The sequence below is a fragment of the Zingiber officinale genome, chromosome 9A (genome assembly GCF_018446385.1).
Source record: "Zingiber officinale cultivar Zhangliang chromosome 9A, Zo_v1.1, whole genome shotgun sequence".
Classification (NCBI taxonomy): domain Eukaryota; kingdom Viridiplantae; phylum Streptophyta; class Magnoliopsida; order Zingiberales; family Zingiberaceae; genus Zingiber; species Zingiber officinale.
In genome coordinates this window covers 127,658,305-127,681,450 of record NC_056002.1, presented here as the reverse complement: position 1 = coordinate 127,681,450, position 23,146 = coordinate 127,658,305, and the positions used below count along the sequence as shown (strand labels likewise).

Sequence of the window (23,146 nt, the reverse complement as noted above, 5' to 3'; positions counted from 1 at the left end):
AGAAAACCAAAATCCAAAAACAGAAGAGAGTATGTTCCGCAATTTTTAATACTCCAAGTAGCATTTAGGCATTTGATATTGTAGCTTCTGTAAATGCTTCATTTTGTTCAATACTTCTGCATCCTTATTAAGGGTGTACCTCAGTATCAGTTCCATAATTTGTTCATTACTAATATCTACTGTGAACTCTTCAGGGAGTAGCCTCAATTCTATTTCACCATCATCCAAATGACTTTCCAAGTCAGCAACTTCGTCAGCTTTGTGAATGGATTTAATTTGGACTGGTTTAAATCCTGCAATCAAACTTGATTGAGCAACTACTCCCTAGCATTTCCTCGTCTCTAGTGTTTATTTGGAAAGTTTTCTATTTTTATTCTTTATTTTTTCAAGAAAATAGAATTTGAAAGTTGGAAAGAGAAATAAAATAATTAACATTGATTTATTTTGACACATTTAAATTTATTATGTTGAAACGGAGTGATAAATTTTTATTTCTTCTTTTCAATTTTCAATGACTTATAAATCTGCAAGATGAAAATAAAAAAAAAAAATTCTAAACCATCAATTATAGGATAATATCATATGTAAATATATTAATTTCACCAGAATACCAGTAGTAAGTTGATCTAGTATCAATCCAAAAACTTGTAAAGCTATATATACTAGACAAAGTTCGTGTATTTGTAATAATTAGTGTTGTTATTATTATTAATATATTTTGATCACCTCAATGATCAACTATAAATAGAAGAGATTCCTTTCTTTTGTAAATTGATAACCAGAATGTTTATATTGGAATGCTAGTTCACATTATCTAATAAAAAACCATGTGCTTTTCATTCTTATTTTCTCTTGATTTCCTAGGCATCTCATCTTGGAATGCCAGAATAAATGCCATGTGACTTTGTTAGCCCAGGATTTGAGTTGTGAAAATAGCCTCTTGCAATGTAAGATAAGGCTGTACAATAGAGCTAATGTGGTTTGACCTTTCCTGGAACCCGCATTAGCGGGAGTTTAGTGCACCGGACTGTCTTTTATTAGGCATCTCATTACATAAATAACATAAATGCTGATCTTGAATTTTATCAATACGATTTTATTCTTATTGCATCTACTATTTAAAATATCATTATTTTTGAAAGCAAGTTGGTTTCTGTTTCTACAGATTGGAGGCAGCAGTGAAGATGAAATAAAACGAGGTTCAAAAAGGCCTGATCTCAAAGCAATTAGCAAAGTACGTATTTCAACTTTATAACATGCTGTTTAACTAGTCTTTTCAGATTGAAGCAGCCACTGATACTTTTAATATGATTTAGTTTATAAGATTAACACTTTTCTTTAGTTTAAGTCCTTTTCTCTTGTTACAAGTGTCGTGACTGTTGGAATTTTTTAGAACACCAGCTTAATACTTGTGTTAGAATGGAACAATTTCAAAATGTATGCTCTTGACACCCTCTGTGTCAATGTGGTCCGACCTTCCCCATGACCCTGCACTGGAAGTGTTAGAATTGAGCTCATTTAAGATATTTAGTTATAATAATTATTAAGATATTGTATTTATAATTCACGTGATGATATAAGGGTGATATGCTACACATCCATCCGTGAGCACATAGTGTTATATATCTATATATATATATATAAACGAGCCTCGTAACGAACATGTTTGTGAGCTCACGAACCAAATATTATTAAGCTCGAGCTTGAGCTCGACTCGATAATGTTTTCGAGCTCAAAATTAGGCTCAAGTTTGACTCATTAACTTAATCGAATGAATTGAAAACTTTTTTTCGAACTGAGACACGAATAGCTTGCGAGCGGCTTGGCTCGTTTACACACCTAGAGATACTCAAAATATCATCTCTAAGGCTCCTAGACCCATTTATGACACCTCTCTTTTCAATGCATATGTTCAGGTGCCCACTATCGATATAAAACTCGCTGAAATAAACACAGGCATCACTTGATATAAAGGATGGAAAACATGGAACCCGATTCAAATATATTGCTATAGATGGAAAATTACAAGAATATGATATCTAGGTAAATTAGACTCACCTTAGATGCTTATCTTATTCTTGCAAGGTCTTTCTATGAACTCAAAAGTACATTTTTCATACATGCTCTCAGCTTATCTGATGCTTGAGAACTTCACAAGAAGAATGCTTCTCTTGCCTTAAAATTTTCTTTAACTAAGTTGTTTATGCTTAGCATCTTCAAATGATCTACAATAAAAATTAGAATAACAAATCCAAGACAAAGTCAATCCAGATGTTTTGATTTAAATTGTTGTGAAGCCTATGTGATCAGTTTAACCATAACAGAGGAAGCAAGATTATCCAACATATGTAAACTAGAAAGCAATTCAAAGTTGTTTTAAATGATTAAATTATTACTCAAATGATAGTTTATTGAATACATGACAACCATTTAGTTGATAAGGTGTACCTGCCAAAAGTACTTTTATTTTCCTTTGTAGAAAACTTATCCAAGTGATCTTTAGTGTTGGAAAAATACAACTCAACTAAATATCCAAAAGTACTCTATGGAAGACTTCTTATACCAAGAGTTCATAAAGATTTTCAACATGATAGAATGTAAATAAATATTTTAAATATAAAATCTAAAAAATTTTAGGTGACGAAAATTCATTAAGCATGCACGAGTTGCCTTTCCTAATGAACACACCACTTTGTTGTATATTTTAGGAGCAAAAATAAGTTAACAATGTATGCATTTTCATTTCAACTTGCTATAAGAACAATAGTGCTTGAATTATAATGTTTTATAAGATATTTGGTTGGTGAAACTCAACCTTTTATTCCATATTGCACTACTAACTTATGATGTTATCCTCGTACATTTACTAATAAAGTATTATGAATATTTTTTTTGAATTCCTTTTTACCATATCTAATGATTATGTTCTCACCATTATTGTGAAATTGGCACATTACCTTTACTTTTATCTTTTAAGGTGGTGAACTTACTAGCATTGTTGATTGTGTCATGAGCATCCACTCTGCAAGTACTTTTTATCTCTAGTGATCACACTTGTTAAGCCTACTGAATGTCATGGAAAATCAATATTTTTGGTACCCATATGACATTGGTTCCAATGGGTTTGACAAGATATTGCTTGGAAACCTATACTTAAATAATTCTTTTAGATTAAATATCTTTAGTTGCTTGCTTAGACGTATTAAAAAAATAGTTCGCTTTATGTTCATCATGTAGTTATGTGTCTTCTAATTGAGCATGGCTAAATTATTATATACACTCTATTCAAAAATAAGTTTCTTAACGAAGAATATATGTAATTAAAATTGATGCTTGTTCTTGGGTTGAAATAAGAGTTTTTATTTATCTTTCTATTTTTTAATTTCCTCTTTTTAATTTTTCAAAATTATTTCCTAAATTTTCTTTATAAAAATTATTTCCTAAATTTTCTGTTTTTATTTTAAGTTTTGATTTGTCAATTGTTCTAATTTTTTTAAATATTTTTTAGAAAAATATTTTAGGGTTTTGGTGGTCTCTTGCTAGCTATTGCATGGTGTCATCATGTGCCCATGACCCGTGAAAGTCTGTGCTATGCTTGGCTCAACACAATAGAAAATATTCAATGCTTCTCGGTTGTGCTCAACTTAATCAGCCTGTTTGACACTTGTGTCATTCCATATACGAGAGTGTTTTTCTTTTTTCTATTTTTTTAAACTTGTCTTTCTTTATCTTTCCTTTTTTTTAAACTTGTCTTTCTTTATCTCTATTCCTTCATTCTTGTAATTCCTGTAATCATTTTTCTTCCTTCAACTATAGCAAGTCATCTTTGCCTTTGAATTTTCTTCATATCTTTTTTGTAACATTTATTCTTGGTTTCAATTTTGATTATTCTTCCATTAGTTCGAGTGCTTGATCCTTTGAATTATCCTTTTTAACAATGTGTGAATTCTTTTGAATCATCGCATAATCATTTGAATAAATTTGAGTAACAATTAAAAATCTCAAGAAGAAAGCTATTATTATTAATTAGGGGTGTCAAAAATCAACCCGACCCGATGTCCTAGCTCGAGTTGACCTGAAAAAAATCAGGTTCGGGTTGAACATTTTCGGGTTCGGGTTGGAGGATTTTCGGATTGAAAATTTTCGGTTTGACTCGGGTTGACCTAAATATAGGGTTTAGTGGTTTTTTTTTGAGTTAAATCAAATTTTATTTTGAAAATTAAGATGTGTTTATGTATATTAATATCAATGTTAGTATGATAATGATGAAGTATTTAGATAAAAGTGAAGAATTATAGGAAAAATAACAAAAAAAAAGTTGTTTTGAATTGAGTTTTTGGGTTATCCGAGTCAGGTTTGGATTGGTCGGGTTCGGGTTTAGGAGTTTTGGGTTGAATTTGGGTTTGGGTCGGGTTCTGGTCGAGTTCGGGTTGGGTTAAAAAAAAATCAACCCGACCTGATCCACCTGAATTGACACCCTTATTATTAACTGCTAGTCGTTGCACGTTGTGTTAGGACAAAAAAAAATTCACATATTTCCATAATAGTATGGTATTGTCTACTTTGGGCCTAAACTCTCATAATTTTATTTTTGAGCTCTACCAAAAAGGCTTGTACTAATGAAGATATCTTCATTCTTTTAAATCCATGACCTTTTCCATATTTTTTTGATGTGGGATTGTATTCTTAACAATCCTCCCCCAAACGAAGGACCACCATTTACTCTCATGGTCCGGGTCTCCTTGCAAACATCCGGTCAGCTTCGGGCCTCTCCACAAGCATCCAGTCACTTTTGACTTGCTCCAGGCCTCCCCGCAACTTCGTTCAAGGCCACTCTACATGACATCCGGTCTGGACTATGACTTTGATATCACTTGTTAGACCAAAAGAATTCACATTTCTTCACAATGGTATGATAGTGTCCACTTTTGGCTTAAGTTCTCATAGTTTTGTTTTTGGGTTCTATCTTTTTTTATGTCTTTTTAATGCGGGACTTTGATTGTATTCCTAATGGTGCTCCTCTCAAACGAAGGACCACTATTACTCTCATGATTCAAGCCTCCCCTCAAGCATCCGGTCACTCTTGACTTGTTCCGGACCTCCTCATAAGCATCCAGTTACTTGACCTGCTCTGGGCTTCCGACGACTTCGTTCAAGACCACTCCACATAACATCCGGTTTGGATCATGACTTTGATACCATTTGTTAGGATCAAAAGAATTCACATATCTGCACAATGGTATGATATTGTCCACTTTGAGTCTAAGCCTTTATGGTTTTACTTTTGGTCTTTAGCTAAAAGACCTCATACTAATGGAGACATCTTTATTTTTTTAAACCCATGATCTTTGCTCTTTTCAATATGATTTTGATTGTATTCCCAACCCATTCTTCTTAGATGATTTTTTTTTTCCTTTCATCTCTAAGAAAACAATATTTTTCTTGTTTTCATTTTAAATAGGGTTGGAACTTTCATGTAGCTCAAATTATGCAAGTTTACATTTAGAAGTATCTTTGGATATTTGATACAAATCCATTATTGAAGTTCAAAATGGAGTCTACATGGTAATTCTTTCAATGCATTTGTCAAGATGTCATGGCTGTCAATCCTTTCATCAATAGTCATGGCTTCCCAAACATATTTAGGATGCTGATTTTGCAGTTCATCTATTCAAAGTCATCACCATTGATCCACCATAGATGTTCTCCATAGGAAGCATGGAAATTATAATCTTGACTCAAATAGTATTGCTACGGTTGATATATGCCAAGAACAAGCTCTCTAGGGAAGACAGACTTTTACTCTAGCTGCTTATGAATAGATCAAGCCATGAAGTTAAAATACATTTTATTTCACCCACAATCTTAAAATAGAGTTCAAATAGACTCTCAAGGTATCAGCCTTCAAGCTCGACAATTTCAGAGGATGAAAGTTTCACTTGCCTTAAATATGACTTCTATAGATTTATTGAAACTTAGCATTTTCCAATGATCTACAATATATATTAGAATTGCAAACTAAGCCAAGATCACTTGTTGGAACTATCTAACTGAAAATTGGTATTAAATATTAAAATGATCAATCTAACTAAACAAAGATTATCCAATATATAATCATGAACCTAAAAGTATTCACTTCACATGTATTAAATAAGTAAACTACAGAGTATTTTGAAGTTGGTTTTAGTTCCAGTCAGGCTGGTATCTTCCTATTTGAGTTACTTTTCACTTATCTTGGATATTTTTTAGAGGTAGGTATATGTCGTTTTTATGCTGTTAGCTTGAACCTAGAAATGTGACTCAAATCTTTTTTCTGACAATTGCTTGACAAAGCAATCCAATTATCTAATAACATTTGATGCAACTTTTCCAAATTTGTTCAACACCCTTGGACCTGTGTATAAATCTCTGTCGGTTGCTAGATATGTGAATTAATAAATGAATTACATATGATCTTATGTTGGTAACTGGGATGATCTTATTCTGAATAATCATTCCCATGATTTGATCTTTTGAAGATCAGATGCCAAATTTTCTAAAGTTTCTGTGAACTTTTAGAATTTATTGAAAGCTCATAGATTACACTTGTATATATGAAGATGAATATGCCACCATTTATCTGCTTATTCTAACCCATCAATAGTGAATGCTATAGTGAATGTCCTGTGTGTAGAAGCCAACTGTTCTGATTTTTTGTGTCTGGTTTACTGAAGTGAGTACTTTGTTTGGCAGATGAAGGAGAATAGATCTGTTTTATATCCAGAGAAAAGAATAGGCCATCTTCCAGGTTAGCCATTTCAAAATTAAGCTTATTTTGATAGGTTTCATGCAATGTTTTATGTGTCATTTGATATATTTATTGTGTAAAACTGATAGAGAACTTGGATTTTAAGTTATGGTACACAGGAAAGAGTAAAACAAGAAATGAAGTGGGTATTATTATAGATAGTTCATTAAAAGATGAAGTTGTAAAAATAGTTAGAAAAGGGGATATACTTATAACCCTTACAATAATAGTGACAAAAAAAACTATGAACATAATTAGCGTATATGCATCACAAGTAGAATTAGATGAAGCTACTAAATCAAAGTTTTGGAACGACTTAGATGTAATATTATAAAATATTCTACCAAATGAAGTGATTTTAATGGGAGGTGATCTAAATGGGCATGTAAAATGAGGAATATGAGAGGGCACACGAGAGTTATGGGTTTGGAACGAGAAATGAGGAAGGAAAAACTATATTAGATTTTGCCATAACATATGACCTTATATTAGCTAATACATTTTTTTTTAAAAATGAGAAGAACATTTAGTCACATTCAAAAATGAGAATAATAAATCGCAAATTAACTTTTTATAATTAGGAAGAAGGATAGAAAAATTTATAAAGATTGCAAAGTCATCCCTGGAGAAAACTTAACTACCCAACATAGGTTAGTAGTGTTAGATATATGCCTCAAATATAGTGTCAATAGAAAGAAAATATATACGATTCCTAGAATTAAGTGGTGGAAGTTAAAAGATGAGAAGCACAATATATTTAAGGAGAAGGTAGGAGTACAATCATTAGGTGAAATATACAGTGATTTTAATACGACATGCGATAAGATAGTATTAAAATTTAAAATAGTAGCTAAGAGTGTACTCGGTGAGTCAAAGGGACATACACCGCTAAGTAAGGAATCTTGATGGTGGAATGAGAAAGTACAAGAGAAAGTGAAGGAAAAATGAATAGCAAATAAGGAATTATATATTTATAAGAACGAGGAAAACTTAAAAAAATATACAATAGCCAAGAAAGAAACTAAGACAGTATGAATGAAGCAAAGAATAAAACTTTTGAACGATTATATCAAAACTTGGATATAAAAGAAGGGAAAAGAGACATTTATAGAATAGCTAAAGTGAGAGAAAGGAAGACAAGAAATCTTATCCAAATAAAATGTATTAAAGATGAATATAATAGGGTATTAGTAAATGATGGAGAAATAAAAGAGCGGTGGAAGATGTATTTTCATCAACTTTTTAATGAATGTTTAAGTGATCAATTTAACTTAGGTAATTTAAGTACGTCAAATGATTATAGAAATTTAATTTTTTATCGTAAAATTCAAACTTTAGAACTAGAACAAGTTTTAAATGGGATGCACAATGGAAAAACTGTTGGAATAGATGATATTCCGATAGAGGTATGGAAGTGCCCAGGGAAATAAGGTATTAAATGATTTATAAATTATTTAACATGATATTGAAAATGAAAAAGATGCTTGATCAATGAAGGATAAGTACTCTAGTTTCCTTATATAAGAACAAGAGAGACATACAACTTGTGCAAACTATAGAGGTATTAAACTAAGTCATACCATGAAATTTTGGGAAAAAGTAAGAGAAAAAAGATTAAGGAAGGAGATCATGATGACCGAAAATCAATTTGGGTTCATGGCTGGAAGGTCGACAATAGAAGCTTTACATCTTAAACAATTAATTGAAAAATATAGGGAGCAAAAATAAGATCTACACATGATATTCATTGACTTAGAAAAAGTTTATGATTCCAAGATAAATTATATAGAGAATTTTAGAAAAGAAAGGTGTTAGCGTAACATTTATTAAACTAATTAAGGATATGTACGAGGACATAACAATAGAGTAAAGACTTCAGACGGAATAATTGAAGCATGTCCAATAAAGATAGGATTACATCAAGGATTAGCTAAGTCTTTATTTTTTTACACTAATTATGGACGAGCTCACTGCATATATTCAAGGCACAGTACCGTGGTGTATGTTATTTGCAGATGATATTATTTTGGTAGATGAAATACATGAAAGAGTAATGCTAAATTAGAATCTCGGCGGGAAATACTAGAAGAGAAAGGTCTTAGGTTCAGTAGAGTAATGACAGAATATATGAAATTTAATTTTAACAATACTAGACATAATGAAACAATTGTTAAAATAGAAGATGACGAGTTGTCCGGAACCGAGAACTTTTAATATGTAGGATCATTCTTGCAAAATGATGGAGAGATTGAGATAGATGTCTTACATAGAATACAAGCAGGATGATTGAAATGGAGGAGAGCGTCGGGTGTTTTATGTGACCGTAAAATACCTTTAAAATTCTACAAAATCGCAGTTAGACTTACTATGTTATATGGAGCTGAATGTTGGCAAAAGATGAGAGTTAGAGTTGCATCTATTGAGAAAAAACTTCGAGAAACACATTTAAGATAGTATGAGTATATACTTAGATGACCAATAAATGCTTCAGTTAGACGATGTGAAAGTATGACAAAAACGTATATCAAACGAGGAAGAGGAAGAGGAAGATAAAAAAAAAGACTTGGTTGATAACAATAAAACAAGATAAAATTTATTTAAGTATAAATGATGGTAGAAGATAGAGCTCAATGGCATAAAAGGATCCATACAGCTGACCCCACCTAGTAGGATAAGACTTGGTTGTTGTATCTGTTATATTTATTGTGTCATATATACACATGAAGTTTGCAATGCATGGAAAATCTTGCTATTGATACTTTTTTTTTTGGATTAGTAAAATCATATAACACAAATCAGGAGTACAAGAATTGACCTTTAGGAGCTACTTATGTCTGACATAGTGTCAGATCCATACTCCCAAGGATCGATATATATGAATTTGTACACGCCTAAAAATCTTCTCACTGTCTAATTGTTCCTCACCTATTTCTGGCCCTCCATACATAATGTATCATACAAGACAAGGCAAGATGATGGACCTTTGTCAACATTTTGCTCCTACAGTAATATCTCCCAAAATCTCGCATTATCTGCCGATATGTGGACATCTCTCGTCGCATGTGAAGCCATCTCTAATCCGCCTCTACATCTCTAATTAATGCTCTCGTGTCTCCACTTGAATGAAATAATAATAAATTATTATTTAATATGACGTATTTTGAATTTAGCCAAATAATTTTGTTGTTCAAGTTGATTAAGAGACCACTTGAATGAAATAATTTCTCTGTCAAGTGTAAACCTTTACCATAATAATTTTGAATTTATTGAACCCCATCAGTTGGAACTTCACTGAACTAGAACCTTACTAATCTTTAACTAGCAAAAATCATAATTCTAAGTTCATGGAATGGTGTAGATAGTTCTAGGTGTAGAAAAGGTTCCAAAACTTCAGTAGGTAACAAACTGAATGTCTAGGCGTATGATATTGTAATTTGCCTTTTTATACTTAATTGTAATCATCTTTCTTCATTTTTTTGTGTGATGAATATTCATGATCACTTGTTAGGAAGTTCATGTTGAATGATCTTTTATATATGTCAGGTATTGATGTTGGGCATCAATTCTATTCACGTGCTGAAATGGTGGTTCTTGGTATACATAGCCATTGGCTAAGTGGAATTGACTACATGGGGATGTCTTATGCTAAACAGGTAATCGTTGGTTAGTCTTTTATGACCATGGTTTTAAAAAAGCGTTTGCTTCATCTGAATATGCGGTTGTGTATATATATATATATATATATATACACATATATATATATATCCCCGACGCCTCCTGCCCGACCATGAGCAACATCCGACGTGGGCGATCTGACACGGTCAAAACCTAATTTTTTTAAGCCCTTCTCTCATCTGCATGCAACAACTTTTTTCACTTTCCTCTTAAATTAAAATAAAATTCTCTCTTCTCTCTACTATGAATGCATGCAACAATTAGTGCTGATTTTTAAAGGTGGTGTAGCTACTACACGTAGCTACAATGTAGTAGTTGCTACAACATAGTAGCAGTTAGGGTGTAATAGCTGCTATTACACAATAACTGTTATAACGTTGTAACAATTACTATGTAGTAATTGCTACAACTACACAATAGCTGTTACAACAGAGTAGCTGCTACAACGTTGTAGCAAGTGTGTAGTAGCAGCTACACCACCTTTAAAAACTAGCACCATTGATTGTTACATGCAATTAAAGGAGAGAGAAGAGAGAATTTTGTTTTAATTTAAGAGGAAAGAGAGAAGTTGTTTCATGCAGATAAGAGGGATTAACAAAATTGGATTTTGGCTATGTCGGATCGTCCATGTCGAATGTCGCTCACAATCGCGCAGGAGGCGTTGGGCAGGATCTCTCTCTCTCTCTCTCTATATATATATATATATAAAGGTTTGAATTATCATTTTGAGTTGGGTTTTTTTTGATCCCTTGTTGGAACTAGATGCACTAGTGTTGTGTTGACACACAATGTCATAGGCACCAAAAGAAGGGAATCAAGGAGCTAGGAAGAAGAGAAGAGGCAATACCAAACCCTAGCCCTTGTTGTGTTGTTCATGGAAGGCTTGTGCCACTTTACCGCAAGTGCACACTTTGCAGAAGCCTCAAGGGAAGCCTTGTGCTGTGCCTTTGTCGTCGTGCATGTTGGGATCAATAAAGTCGCCAAAGAATAGCGATTCTGGATTTTATTGTGTTCGTCTACAAAGAGTTAAAAGTCAACAGAAAGAAAAATAAAAACAAAAACAGCACAAACACAACAAATCAATCTCTAGAGGTAGAAAAACTTCTTAAAATTCCTGTACTTTACAAATAATACAAACAAGAAAACAAAAGATACAAATGCAAATAAATTCAATGCAAATGAAACAACTTACAAATGAATCTCGCTTTGCTCAATGTATAGTTGCTTTGGATTACCTTTTGAATGTCTAAAAATACAACAACATTCTCTTCCAAAACTCCCAAGAACCAACGTTTGAAATTCTCCACGAAATCCTCTTTTATAGACTTGAAAATTGCTCAATAGTCGACTGCTAGCCACCATCAATCGATTATGCTTCTAGAATTCAAACATTGCACTTGCAGAATAACTCTTTCTATCAACATTGATCATAATAGTCGACTGTTATTCAACATCAATCAAATGTTATTGTGATCGAGTTCGAAATTTTCTATTTCTCTATCAATGTCATCAGTTGATTGCTCGTACTTTGCTGTAGTTATAATTGGAAATCGCTCAATAATTGATTGTTAATCACCATCAATTGATTATGCTCCTAGAATTTGAACCGTAAAATGACTCTTTCCAACTTATCATTGATCACAACAGTTTTGCAGAATAACTCTTTCTATCAGTATTGATCATAATAGTCGACTGTTATTCAACATCAATCAACTGTTACCGTGATCAAATTTGAAAATTTCTATTTCTCTAACAATGCCATTTGCTTGTAGTTTATTGTAGTCGTAATTGAAAATCGCTCAATAATTGATTGCTAATCACCATCAATCGATTATGCTTCTAGAATTTGTAGAATTTGAATTGTAAAATGACTCTTTCCAACTCATCATTGATCATAACAATCGACTGTTATTCAACATTAATAATTGTTGCTGCATCACTCGAGAGCTGCGATTGAGTTCGAAATTTTCTATTCGCTCCAATAGTGTCATGTTGCTCATACCCAGCAATCAACTGATATATCACAAACTCCCATAAACCCCCCCTGAAATCTTGAACTTAGGGTTTCAACTTCATCAGTCGATTGCATTCCATAGCAATCATTTGATATCTCTGTTTCAGCTTTGCCAATACTGAATTCTCGCTTTATCTAGTATCCGATTAACTTCAACCTACCATAACTTCCTTTGATCTTGATTCGTTGAGACTTCTTTTACCTAACATTTAGTCAACCTTGACCGACATATTTCACCATTGCTAGTAGTCATTTACTATTGCCTAACATTCAGTCAACCTTTAGGACTTCACCATTGCTCCCAGGGCGTAGCGTAGACGATGGATGCATGACATCTCTAGTGTAATGGTCAGGAGTCGATTCTCAGGAACTGACGACCTGAGGTTTACCCCACCATACACCTATGGCCTGTGTACCTATATTTAACTCCCTCCATATCCGTGGGGCCAACACTAGGGGGCTGCTAAGGTAGCGGATCTACCTTTTTTTTTTTAGGACTTCACCATCGTCGAGTATTTGGTTAACCTTAATTTGTCAGGATTTCTTGTTTCATGCTTAATATCTGGTCAATCTTAACCTGCTAGGACTTCACCATTGCTAAACATTCGGTCCTCCTTAACTTATTTAGACTTCCCATCTAAAGCCAAGAGTTTGATCAACCATGACCCACTTGGACTTCTCCACATCAAGTATCCAATCAACCTTGACCTACGTAACTTTTCGCTCAACCATCCACGTACAAACCTATCTTGGTCAACCTTGATCCTGTCACGCCTCGACAGTGTGATTTTCGCATATTGGGAGGTACCCCACTGACTGACAATATATTGAAAGTGATCTAAATACCATATAAATAGAATAATCAAGAAATTAATCTAATTTATTTATTTATAACATTTTCTTTCTATACAATGAAACTATACGAATAAAATAGGAGACAAAATAAAACACCTAAAAAGAAAACTAAACCTGGATTCAGCAGGTCAAGATCTTTGGGCAACTCTATGTACATGCTGAAATCAATTATAATATCAAAAGGGTGCCTATGCTTATAAAACTAGGGATCAAGGGGAGAAGCATAAATTACTAAATGGGTAATTAAAAAAGATGTGCATGAATATCATCTTATTAAGAGGTCAAGGAAGCACAATTTCTTATTATAACTTTTAGTTCTTCTGTAAGTTCTCAAGTTATACATAAATGTATATTCTTGTAGAATTATCATTATCGATTATTATCAATTAAAATAAATTCTTAATTCTTATTATTTAATTAGCACGTATACCCGTCACCAAAGGTATAATTTCTACATAGATAAATATCACCATCACGTGAGTATCAACATGAATATCAATGATATAAAGCTAATAAATCAACTAAGAAGTGAATCACTTGAGCCTATGTCCTTAGAGTAATAACATCATGTGATGTATAGGCTAAAAGTCGCCTCACTGGTGGAATATAACAATAACCACTGACTACGGGCGACCACGCTACTACAACAAATATGGATGGTCAGGTACTCTAGACTATGGGCGACCACACTACCACAACATATGGGTGGTCGAGTACTCTGATATAGGATTTCAATTTATCCCAATTATTCAACTTTCAGATCTTATTAGTTAGTCTGATGAACGACATAGCGGTTGTATTAAGTTGCTAGCCAGCGTTAAATTATGACAAATGTTCAATAAATGAATTTATTAAATTATTATGTTAATGCTAGGTTGTTCCTCGGAAGGAATGCATTGTAGGGTCTGATTGTAACGTCTCCGCAAGGACCACTACATTTCTAGTACTCGGGTGTAGTAATAAAATATGCAAGAATTCACGTTATAGGGCCCAACTGTAACGTATGGCAAGGACCGCTACATCTTCATGAAAACTTGAGTGTCGTGTTAAATAGACAAGAGTTCTCATACCATAGGTTGGATAAAATAAATATTATAGGAAAACTAATAGTCTAATATTTGAAATATGGAACAAAGGAACTCTCATTGGTAAATCAATGGAGGTAGTTGATGCGATGATTAGGAGAAGAATTAGTATTTTGTGTGTACGAGACAAAATGGGTAGGCAAATAAGGCAAAGATAGAGACCTCGAATGGTACACAAAAGAGTAAAACAAGGAATGAAGTGACTATTGTTGTAGATAATTTGTTAAATGATGAAAGTTGTAATAGTTAAAAATAGGGTTGAGTATTTGGCTAAAACCGAACTGAATAGACCGAAATCGAACAAACCGATTTTTTTTCCGAATAAACTGAACCGATCAAAATTTCTAAAAAAACCAAAATAACCAAACTGATAAAATATTGATTAATTTGGGTTTTTAACTAAATTAACTAAATTTATATAGTTTTTTAAAAATAAAATACTCATAAATAGATTAATACGTTATCTGATTTCTGTTTCGAATTGTTAACGCTCTGGTTTCCTGTTTTGAATTGCTATTTTAATTAAGGATTGTAATGTTTTCTTGTGGTATCAAAATGCATAATTATACCTTTTATAAAAAATTTGTAGAATTGGAATACTCCCAACTTCAAAAAATAGAGGTATTTCTTTTGAAAATTTTATGAACCTTTTGGATGAATTAGACATTTTAAGACAGAATAAGATGATAATTGATCCATTTTGTATTGAAAGTTTACTCGGTAGTGGTTGATTTGCTAATATATACAGTCATACAGAGATCATCATCTCTCTGTACAATACATTTAGATCCTGTTCCTTGAAGTCAAATTATGTTAGAGACGGTTAGACGGATGTGGAGGATACTATATCTTCAGTTTTAAAATGATCAAAAATATACTGTATAATTTTTCCCCAACCAATCAAATGCAAAAATTTATAATCAAACAAAGATAAAACAAGATTATTTTGGATTCCATGATGAATTGAGAATCAGTAACATGCCTGAAATCTGAATATTACCAAACTCGCAAGATAATTTAAAGTCATGATAAGGAAAAAGAGATTCCAAATTCCCATCACATCATGCAGAATCCAAAAACTAAAGTCTCCACAACTTGTTCATGTTCCCCAAAACCAAGTCATTATCAAGCCTTGAGATGAAGAGTTGTTCTATCTATGGAACATACAGATTACACTTTTCTTATCTGAAGAAAGAGGCTCTGATTCAATTCGAATTGAGCAGCATTGGAGGTGTCGCCCTTTACTCCATCATCATAAGCAGTCCTTCGAATGATGCATATATTTCTCTAAAAAAATGAAAAGGGAAAAGAAAGCAGTTAGAACCGTAACAAAGCATCCTGAATTTGTCAATGATTGCTTAGTCTAGTGGTAAGCAAGCTAGATTCAGAAGGGATTCGAATTTGTATAATAGCAAATGTTAGTGGTTAAACCTTTCATGATGCCTCTTGATTATGACCCAAATATCACCCTGGAAATAGAAAAATTTAGTGCATAACTTTTACCGCCAGTGAACTAATGTCCACTCTTTCCGGTAAATATTTAATTTTAATTGTGTGAGCATCAGAACCCGATTATAGAAGGACTTAAAAGAGTAATGAAGAAACAGATATAATCTAGATAAAAGAACTTTCTGCTACTTATAAAGTTGATTATAACTAAAGAGAGACAATTCTCTTTTAGGAAGAAAAAGCACACACTTTAACATTCTGTCCACAGCAACTTCCTCCGAAAATTTTCTGTGGATAAAATATAAAACCATAGGTCATCTATGTTCATAGACAATGACTAAACCTGAAACTTAAAATCCAAACAAATAATATTCTGCAGATTTAGACAACATGATATTCTGAAAGTGTAGATTGCAAGTCTTTGCTAATTGTGTGTTTTATACAGTTTGTCCTTAAGAAGCACAGACATTTTACTTAACACGGTTGTAATCACATCACTACAGCACAAAACAAAGGCAATCTAATTAGGCATTCTATTGTCAGACAGATTCAAGGCATTAAGTAGGCAAAATATGAGTTTCAATTAGGAAATTGAATATTACATTGCAATATGAAAATAGACATGCTAATTGCAAATTACGAAAGAAAATGAACTGCTATCAGATTACTACAGTAGGCATAACATACCATTGATTATTATGCCATTCATCCATCCGTTAGTATTGTCGAAGAAGACGAGTCCAATATAATTTTTGAAAATTCTAACAAAAATAAATACAAGTTAAATAAATAAATGCTTTATAAGTTTATAATTATAAATTGAAATCTAATTATAATTTTCTTAAAAAGGAAAAATTTACCGCTTTTAATTTTTTTCTATATCCTCTAAAATTTCTTCAATGTCGAGTGGTTTCAAACTTAACCGAAGCCAATCTTGAGTACAAATAAAACTTTCTACCACCCTAGGAGTCAATGAACTCCTAAAACAATCAAGTATAAGTAACTGTTGATAGCTATTCCTACGAGTCAATGAACTCCTAAAACAATCAAGTATAAGTAACTGTTGATATTGGAATAGCTAATACATCATGAGCAATTTGAGCAAGTATAGGAAATCTGACAATTTTGCTTCCACTATCCCAAAATATCAAAAGTATCACAGTACTCTTCAACTATTTTATTAAGATACTTGTCTAATTTTGACATGTTGCAATCACCAAAAACTTGAGCTTTTTGTTGCTTATACTTCTCAACAATTGACTGTCTTTTCAAATCCATATGACTCATATTTTTTGAAGCATTGTCATTAATTGATTCTGAAATAGATGGAATGCTTGAAATATTGCAATGAGACTCCATTTTTTCCTTATAATTCTTGTACAAAGCAAAGAAAGTGTCCTTTATCATCTTTCCTACTGTTGCACCCTTCTCATCTCCATATGTTTCAATCAACATAAATTCTACGAAATCCAATTTATGTCTTGGATCAAGCACCACCACAATATAAAACAACTTATTCATCTTCTCATGATCTCCCCAATACTTGTCAAATTTATTTTCGTTTTAATTCCCATCGAATACACATCAAGATCATCACTTTCTTGCCACTCCTTCAAGATGGTATGAATAGAACTAATCTCATATGCAAAAGTATTGAATGTGACATAGTCATACAAAGATCCAGAATGTTAGCTCATAAAAAGCTTGCAGTAGAGATGCAAAAAGTCTAATGTTATTCCAATCTACATTTGTTGGCTTCCCATCAAAAGTCTTTAATTCTCTTTTAGGTTTGTCATCTGATCCAAACAATCTCCATTTTCATTTGGAACAACATGCCAATCTGTATATCAAGATCTAATTTGAAGCATGGATCTTGTTCATCAGACCTATCAAAAGCTCTTTCAAAATTTTGAGCTATATTCAACATCAAGAAAGTTGAGTTCCATCTAGTTGGTACATCTAAACATAATGAGTTCTTGCTTCTAGTTTTTTCACTCTGCACATTCTTTAAACTTGCTTAATCTAGAGGTAGATTGCTTAATATATTTAATCACATTCCTCTTCCTCATCACAGATTGATTTATATCTTTTAAGCCATTAACAACAATCAAATTGATTATATGAACTACACATCTCATATGAACATATTCTCCCTTCAAAATAGTGGAATTCCAATTAATCATCTTTTTTTTTAATACTATTGATAGTAACATCATTTGAACTTGCATTAAGAATTATAACAAAAGAGTGGTGTTCACATAGCGTATATTGGAGTAATTATGAATATGTATGAGGATATAATGAGAAGAGTGAAGACTTCAAGTAGATTACCCAAATCAGTTTCCATAAAGATAGAATTAGATTAAGGATAAACTCTAAGTCACTTTTTTTTTACACTAATCATGGACGAACTTACTTGACACATCCAAAATGCGGTACCGTGGTGTATGTTGCTAAACTCGAATTTTGATGGAAAACGTTAGAAGTGAAAGACTTTATGGTTAGCATAATAAAGACAGAATACAGTACCATGGTGTATGTTCTAAACTCGAATCGTAGTGGAAAACGCTAGAAGTGAAAGTTTTAGACTTAATAGAATAAAGAAGATTATATAAAATTTAAGTTTAACAATATTAGATGTAATTAGATAATTGTTAAGATTGGAAATGATGAGTTGTTAGGATGAATTTTGTAAAAAGATGGAGGGATTGATAGAGATGTTTTACATGGAATACAAGCACGATGGTTGAAATAGAGGAGAGTATTAGATGCTCTTTGGGATCGATAAGTATCTCTATGACTTAAAGAAAAGTTTTACAAAATATGATTAGACCTGCTATGCTATATGGAGCTGAATATTCGGCTATAAATCCAGCATATGAGTAGAAGATGAGAATTGTAGTACATGAGTAGAAGATGAGAATTGTAGAGAAGAAAATGTTAAGGTGGTGGATATGCGGGCATACAAGGATGGATAGGATAAAAAAATGAAAAATGATTTAGTTAGGCAATGTGAAATTATAAAAAATATGCACATCAAACGATGAAAAGAGAGACAAAAAAGACTCAATTAGTAGATAAAATTTATTTAAATATAAATGATGATATAGTAGGAGAAGAGTTCAATGACGTAAAAAGATTCATGTAGCTGACCCCACTAGTGGGATAAGGCTTAGTTGTTATTCTAGAGGGATATTTTGGGAATATCAATGTTTAAAGGTGTGCCTTTTTGATAATTTTCAATGTAAGGTGCATTTGTTGCTAAATTTTAATGCGCCAGTTGGTAATTTTCCACATAAACTTTAGTTATGACCTCGATCACATTACAATCTCATAAATAAGGTGGTTTGAGGGCCTATTGATTGAGTGATTCTCTATTATCATCTTTTGATTAATTGTTATCTCTTTCATTAGACATGGAGTGAGATAGATGGATGAAACACTTATTGTAGCTTATTGTGAATCACAAATATCAATAAGGTTCAATGGTTGTTCTATCTTGAGCTATGGCCTATGTTAATTAAAAATTCAAGAGAGTGAAAAAGATTCTGTCATTGAGATCAATATAAAGTTGGTTAAGTTTGTTGAGTTTTCCAAACTGATATTCCATCCTTTTCACTTTTTGGCCAAATTTCAACTAGTTGCATCTATTTTATAGTGGTGTCTAATTCTTTTCTATTTTTATCCTCTCGAGTATCCATTTTTTAAAATCAATGTTCCTGGTATCATTGATTTTTCATAATGATTGACTTTTGTTGCAACGGACACTACTCGAGCAATAATATATAAAACTAACATCTATATTTTTGAAAATGCGAAACGTCTCATAAAACTAAGATATGTCAATTAACTCATGTAATGTAAGTGTTTAAATTAACAATTACATGATACCATACCAAAAAATTTACATTAGAAAAGTGAACAAATTCTCGAGTTTGAAAAGAAAAACATCTTGGGTGAACGTTATTTGAAAAGTGATTAGAATAAGAAATAACTATGACTTATTGATTTGGTTCCAAGTAAGCAGCTTTGAATGGACCATAAAAATCTAGTTTTTTTGTGTACAAGTATGTTCGGGTTGCATATAACACTGCTGCAGTTACAGATTGCCTGGTATTGTATGAGGATGGCAATCACATATCGGGACCACCTATATATGCTATGCAGTTCTTTGTTATATGCACCTAAGTGATGGCATATGTAGCTGTTTAGGATTCTAGGCTACTTCTTAAGACATTGCTTTGATTAAGGGATCACTTCCTCATCATTTTCTAAATTCTTTAATTGACTTAAATTAAATGTAAACTAGATTTTTTATGCAACCCATAATTGGTCCAATTTGGCTGGAGATACACAAGTTATTGGTGTATTTATTGTCCTTTCGTCTAGTCTATGCATGAAGATTTGGTACTAGTTTAACTTAAAATCAGTTCTAGTTGAGCTTTATTGAACGTCAAAGCAATTGTAACCTCAGTCTTTTATGAAATATCATTAAGCACTACAAATTTTATGTTATGCCTCATTGCCAATCATTCTATGGACATTCAAAAACTTATGACCATGATGAAAAAACTTACAGCTACTAATTAACAAAGCACTGCAGAACAAAGTAAACCATACATCTCTACATTATAGTTTAAGGAATCTTTGAGAAACTAGCATAAGCAATAAATTTTGTCTGAAAGTTGAGGTAAGAGAAGAGAAGTATGAGAAAAATTCTAGGACAATGACAATTGTGAATGCTGACATGTCCTGGATCACTACTAGTGATCACAACTATTCTTATTCATGTAGTCTACTACCATGCTGACCAATCAAGGCTACATCAAGACAAAGTTGAATTTTCTCACACTTTCCCATCATTGATTCGAGGAGTAAATACTATATCTCTGCTCTAACATAGAAACCACCAATTAATATAGTAGCTTTGATAGTGCATATCTAACGCAGAATCAACAATTGTCTCACATGGTAGCAAAAGGTGGAATCGGTTACCCCAGTAGCCCCATACGGTTGGCCCCATGACCATGTGAGGAGGTAAATTGGGAAGCTGTAGTTAGCCAGTGCGGAGGAGAGCTTTTGTTTCCTTGACTTTGCCGAGATTCGAACTCTTGCCCTATGGTAGCAACTCTGCTCCCACAAGCCAACTCAAATAATCAGAAATAGCAAGAGTCGCAATAAAATTCAATCATGTCAAGCAGTAAGCAAACAAGATATTGTGGTGTAACAAGTATTTGAAAAGAGTATTGATCTTAAGCAACCCAGCATTCTCTCTTCTCAATCTTGATCTTGAAATATTTGTGCTTTTATTGCTTGACAAATCCAAAGCTAGATCAACATAGCATAACCATCGCGTACTTTGCAAATTAACGTTCACAGTTTAATCACCCAATGTTAATATACAACTCAATTCCCACAAGCTTGGTTCAATTAAGGATCTCTACAGATCTAAGAAACAAATTCAAATTATAATAACCCAATGAGATTTATTAATTTCTTAAATAGATTATTGTTTATTTCAACGTATGAGATCAACAAGAATTTGTTCCTTTGACCTTCAATTGTTCGAGCTTGAGGTTGTTACCTCCTTCACCACCATTGCCTTAATCTGCGAAAAAGCAAATCCTGAAAAATAATAAATAAAATACAATGTAAATTAAACTCAATTAATACCAATCAAAGGCTAGTTAAACTCTAGATAACAATCTTATTGAATATACTAATTTCTAACTCATGAAATATTTTTTCCTTCATTAGTTTGCATCTTCTTTTTCTTGCAATTTTATTAAATACAGTTTTTTAGATACCTCATATTATCTAGCATTATTTCTATTTTATGAGACTCATTTTTTGAAACTTTGTTAACTTCTTTAATATAATTTTATAGACAATTTTACTGTCTTATTACATTCTCTCTGCAGTCAAGGACTCAACAAAAGTTGTATAAACATCCTTAAATAGTTTAAATATACATAAATTTATATTTTCGTGTATGATAAACTAAAAACAATCGGATTAATCATCTTTTATACAGTTGTTAGTTATTTTTTCCTTACTAGAATTGATATTTGATCTGTGGTATGTATGGCATCTTATAATGGATATGCTTAGGTATTCTATGCCTGTGTCACAATATATTGGAATTCCATATTTTCTGCTATGTTTTGGTGTTACAAAATACTCTGCATAACTTTATTATTTATTCTTTCCTATTTGGCAGGAAAAATATAAGGGTGTTCCTTTTCCACTCGCTGTGTGCATAGTGTTGTCAGGAATGTATGAGGATGACACTGATAATGCAGATGAAATTCTGTATACCGGTCAGGGTGGGCAAGATCTTCTTGGAAATAAGCAACAAATTAAAGATCAAAAGTTGGAACGCGGTAATTTGGCATTGAAGGTTTGTCCGAGTGCACTATTGATGCTGCTTTATGCAAACTATGAAGATATGCTGAATGATTTTTTCTTAGTAGTTCTTATAATATTTAAGTATGCTCTTCAACTATATTCTCAATTGGAGCTATGTACTTAAGAAATTGAGACACTTAAAATCCGTTTTTTATATGGCATAGCTGATTTACTTTAATTCCAAACTTTGAGTTAAACTACCTTTGGGAAATCAAATGGTGTTTAGGACTTTTTAAAGGCTAATTTACTATTTTTAACTTGCACAGATATACCGGTACCTGGAAATAATTATTTATAGTTTATATTTACCATTTTATGAATTTGATGTTGGCATTTATCTATTTTTTAATTTAGTCGAGCTAGGGGACATTGCTATAATTTTTTTTGTCTTCTACTTATGCAAAATAAGTAAACTATGATTGCTCTTGGTGATTTACTCCATCTCATTCATTTCTTTTTTTTTTCCATTCCTAGATTATGTATTCTTATAGTTATTTTAGAGTTCTATTTGTATGAACATTGACACACTTAACTACAAATATTTTTGATGTCACTTTTTAGTTTTTTTTTTTTGGGAACTTGCCAATCAAAAGTTGTTGAACTCTTAGTTATATTTTTATTTATGCTCTATTAGTTTATGATGTTATGTTTTCCCCTTGTTGCGGAATGTTTTTTTATATGCTCTATTAGTTTCATGATATCATATTTTCCCTCTACAGAATAACTTTGAATCTGGTTTGTCTGTTCGAGTTGTTCGTGGACATGAATCTCGAAATAGCTATTGTGGAAAAGTATACACATATGATGGCTTATACAAGGTTTGTAGATGGAAAAGGAATTTTCTTTTGTGGACTATGTTTAGGTGGCGTTGCA

At 32.3% G+C, this 23,146-nt stretch overlaps 1 protein-coding gene across 1 annotated transcript in view; it reads left to right on the top strand.

The window, feature by feature from the left end:
- Window positions 1-23,146, top strand: part of LOC122020642 (histone-lysine N-methyltransferase, H3 lysine-9 specific SUVH4-like) — a 93,617-nt gene that overhangs the window by 11,338 nt on the left and 59,133 nt on the right. The window contains exons 4-8 of the mRNA XM_042578649.1: window positions 1,166-1,234; window positions 6,733-6,787; window positions 10,331-10,440; window positions 22,086-22,265; window positions 22,993-23,091. Of these exons, the coding sequence (XP_042434583.1) occupies window positions 1,166-1,234; window positions 6,733-6,787; window positions 10,331-10,440; window positions 22,086-22,265; window positions 22,993-23,091 (513 nt within the window). The remainder of the gene's footprint in view (window positions 1-1,165; window positions 1,235-6,732; window positions 6,788-10,330; window positions 10,441-22,085; window positions 22,266-22,992; window positions 23,092-23,146) is intronic.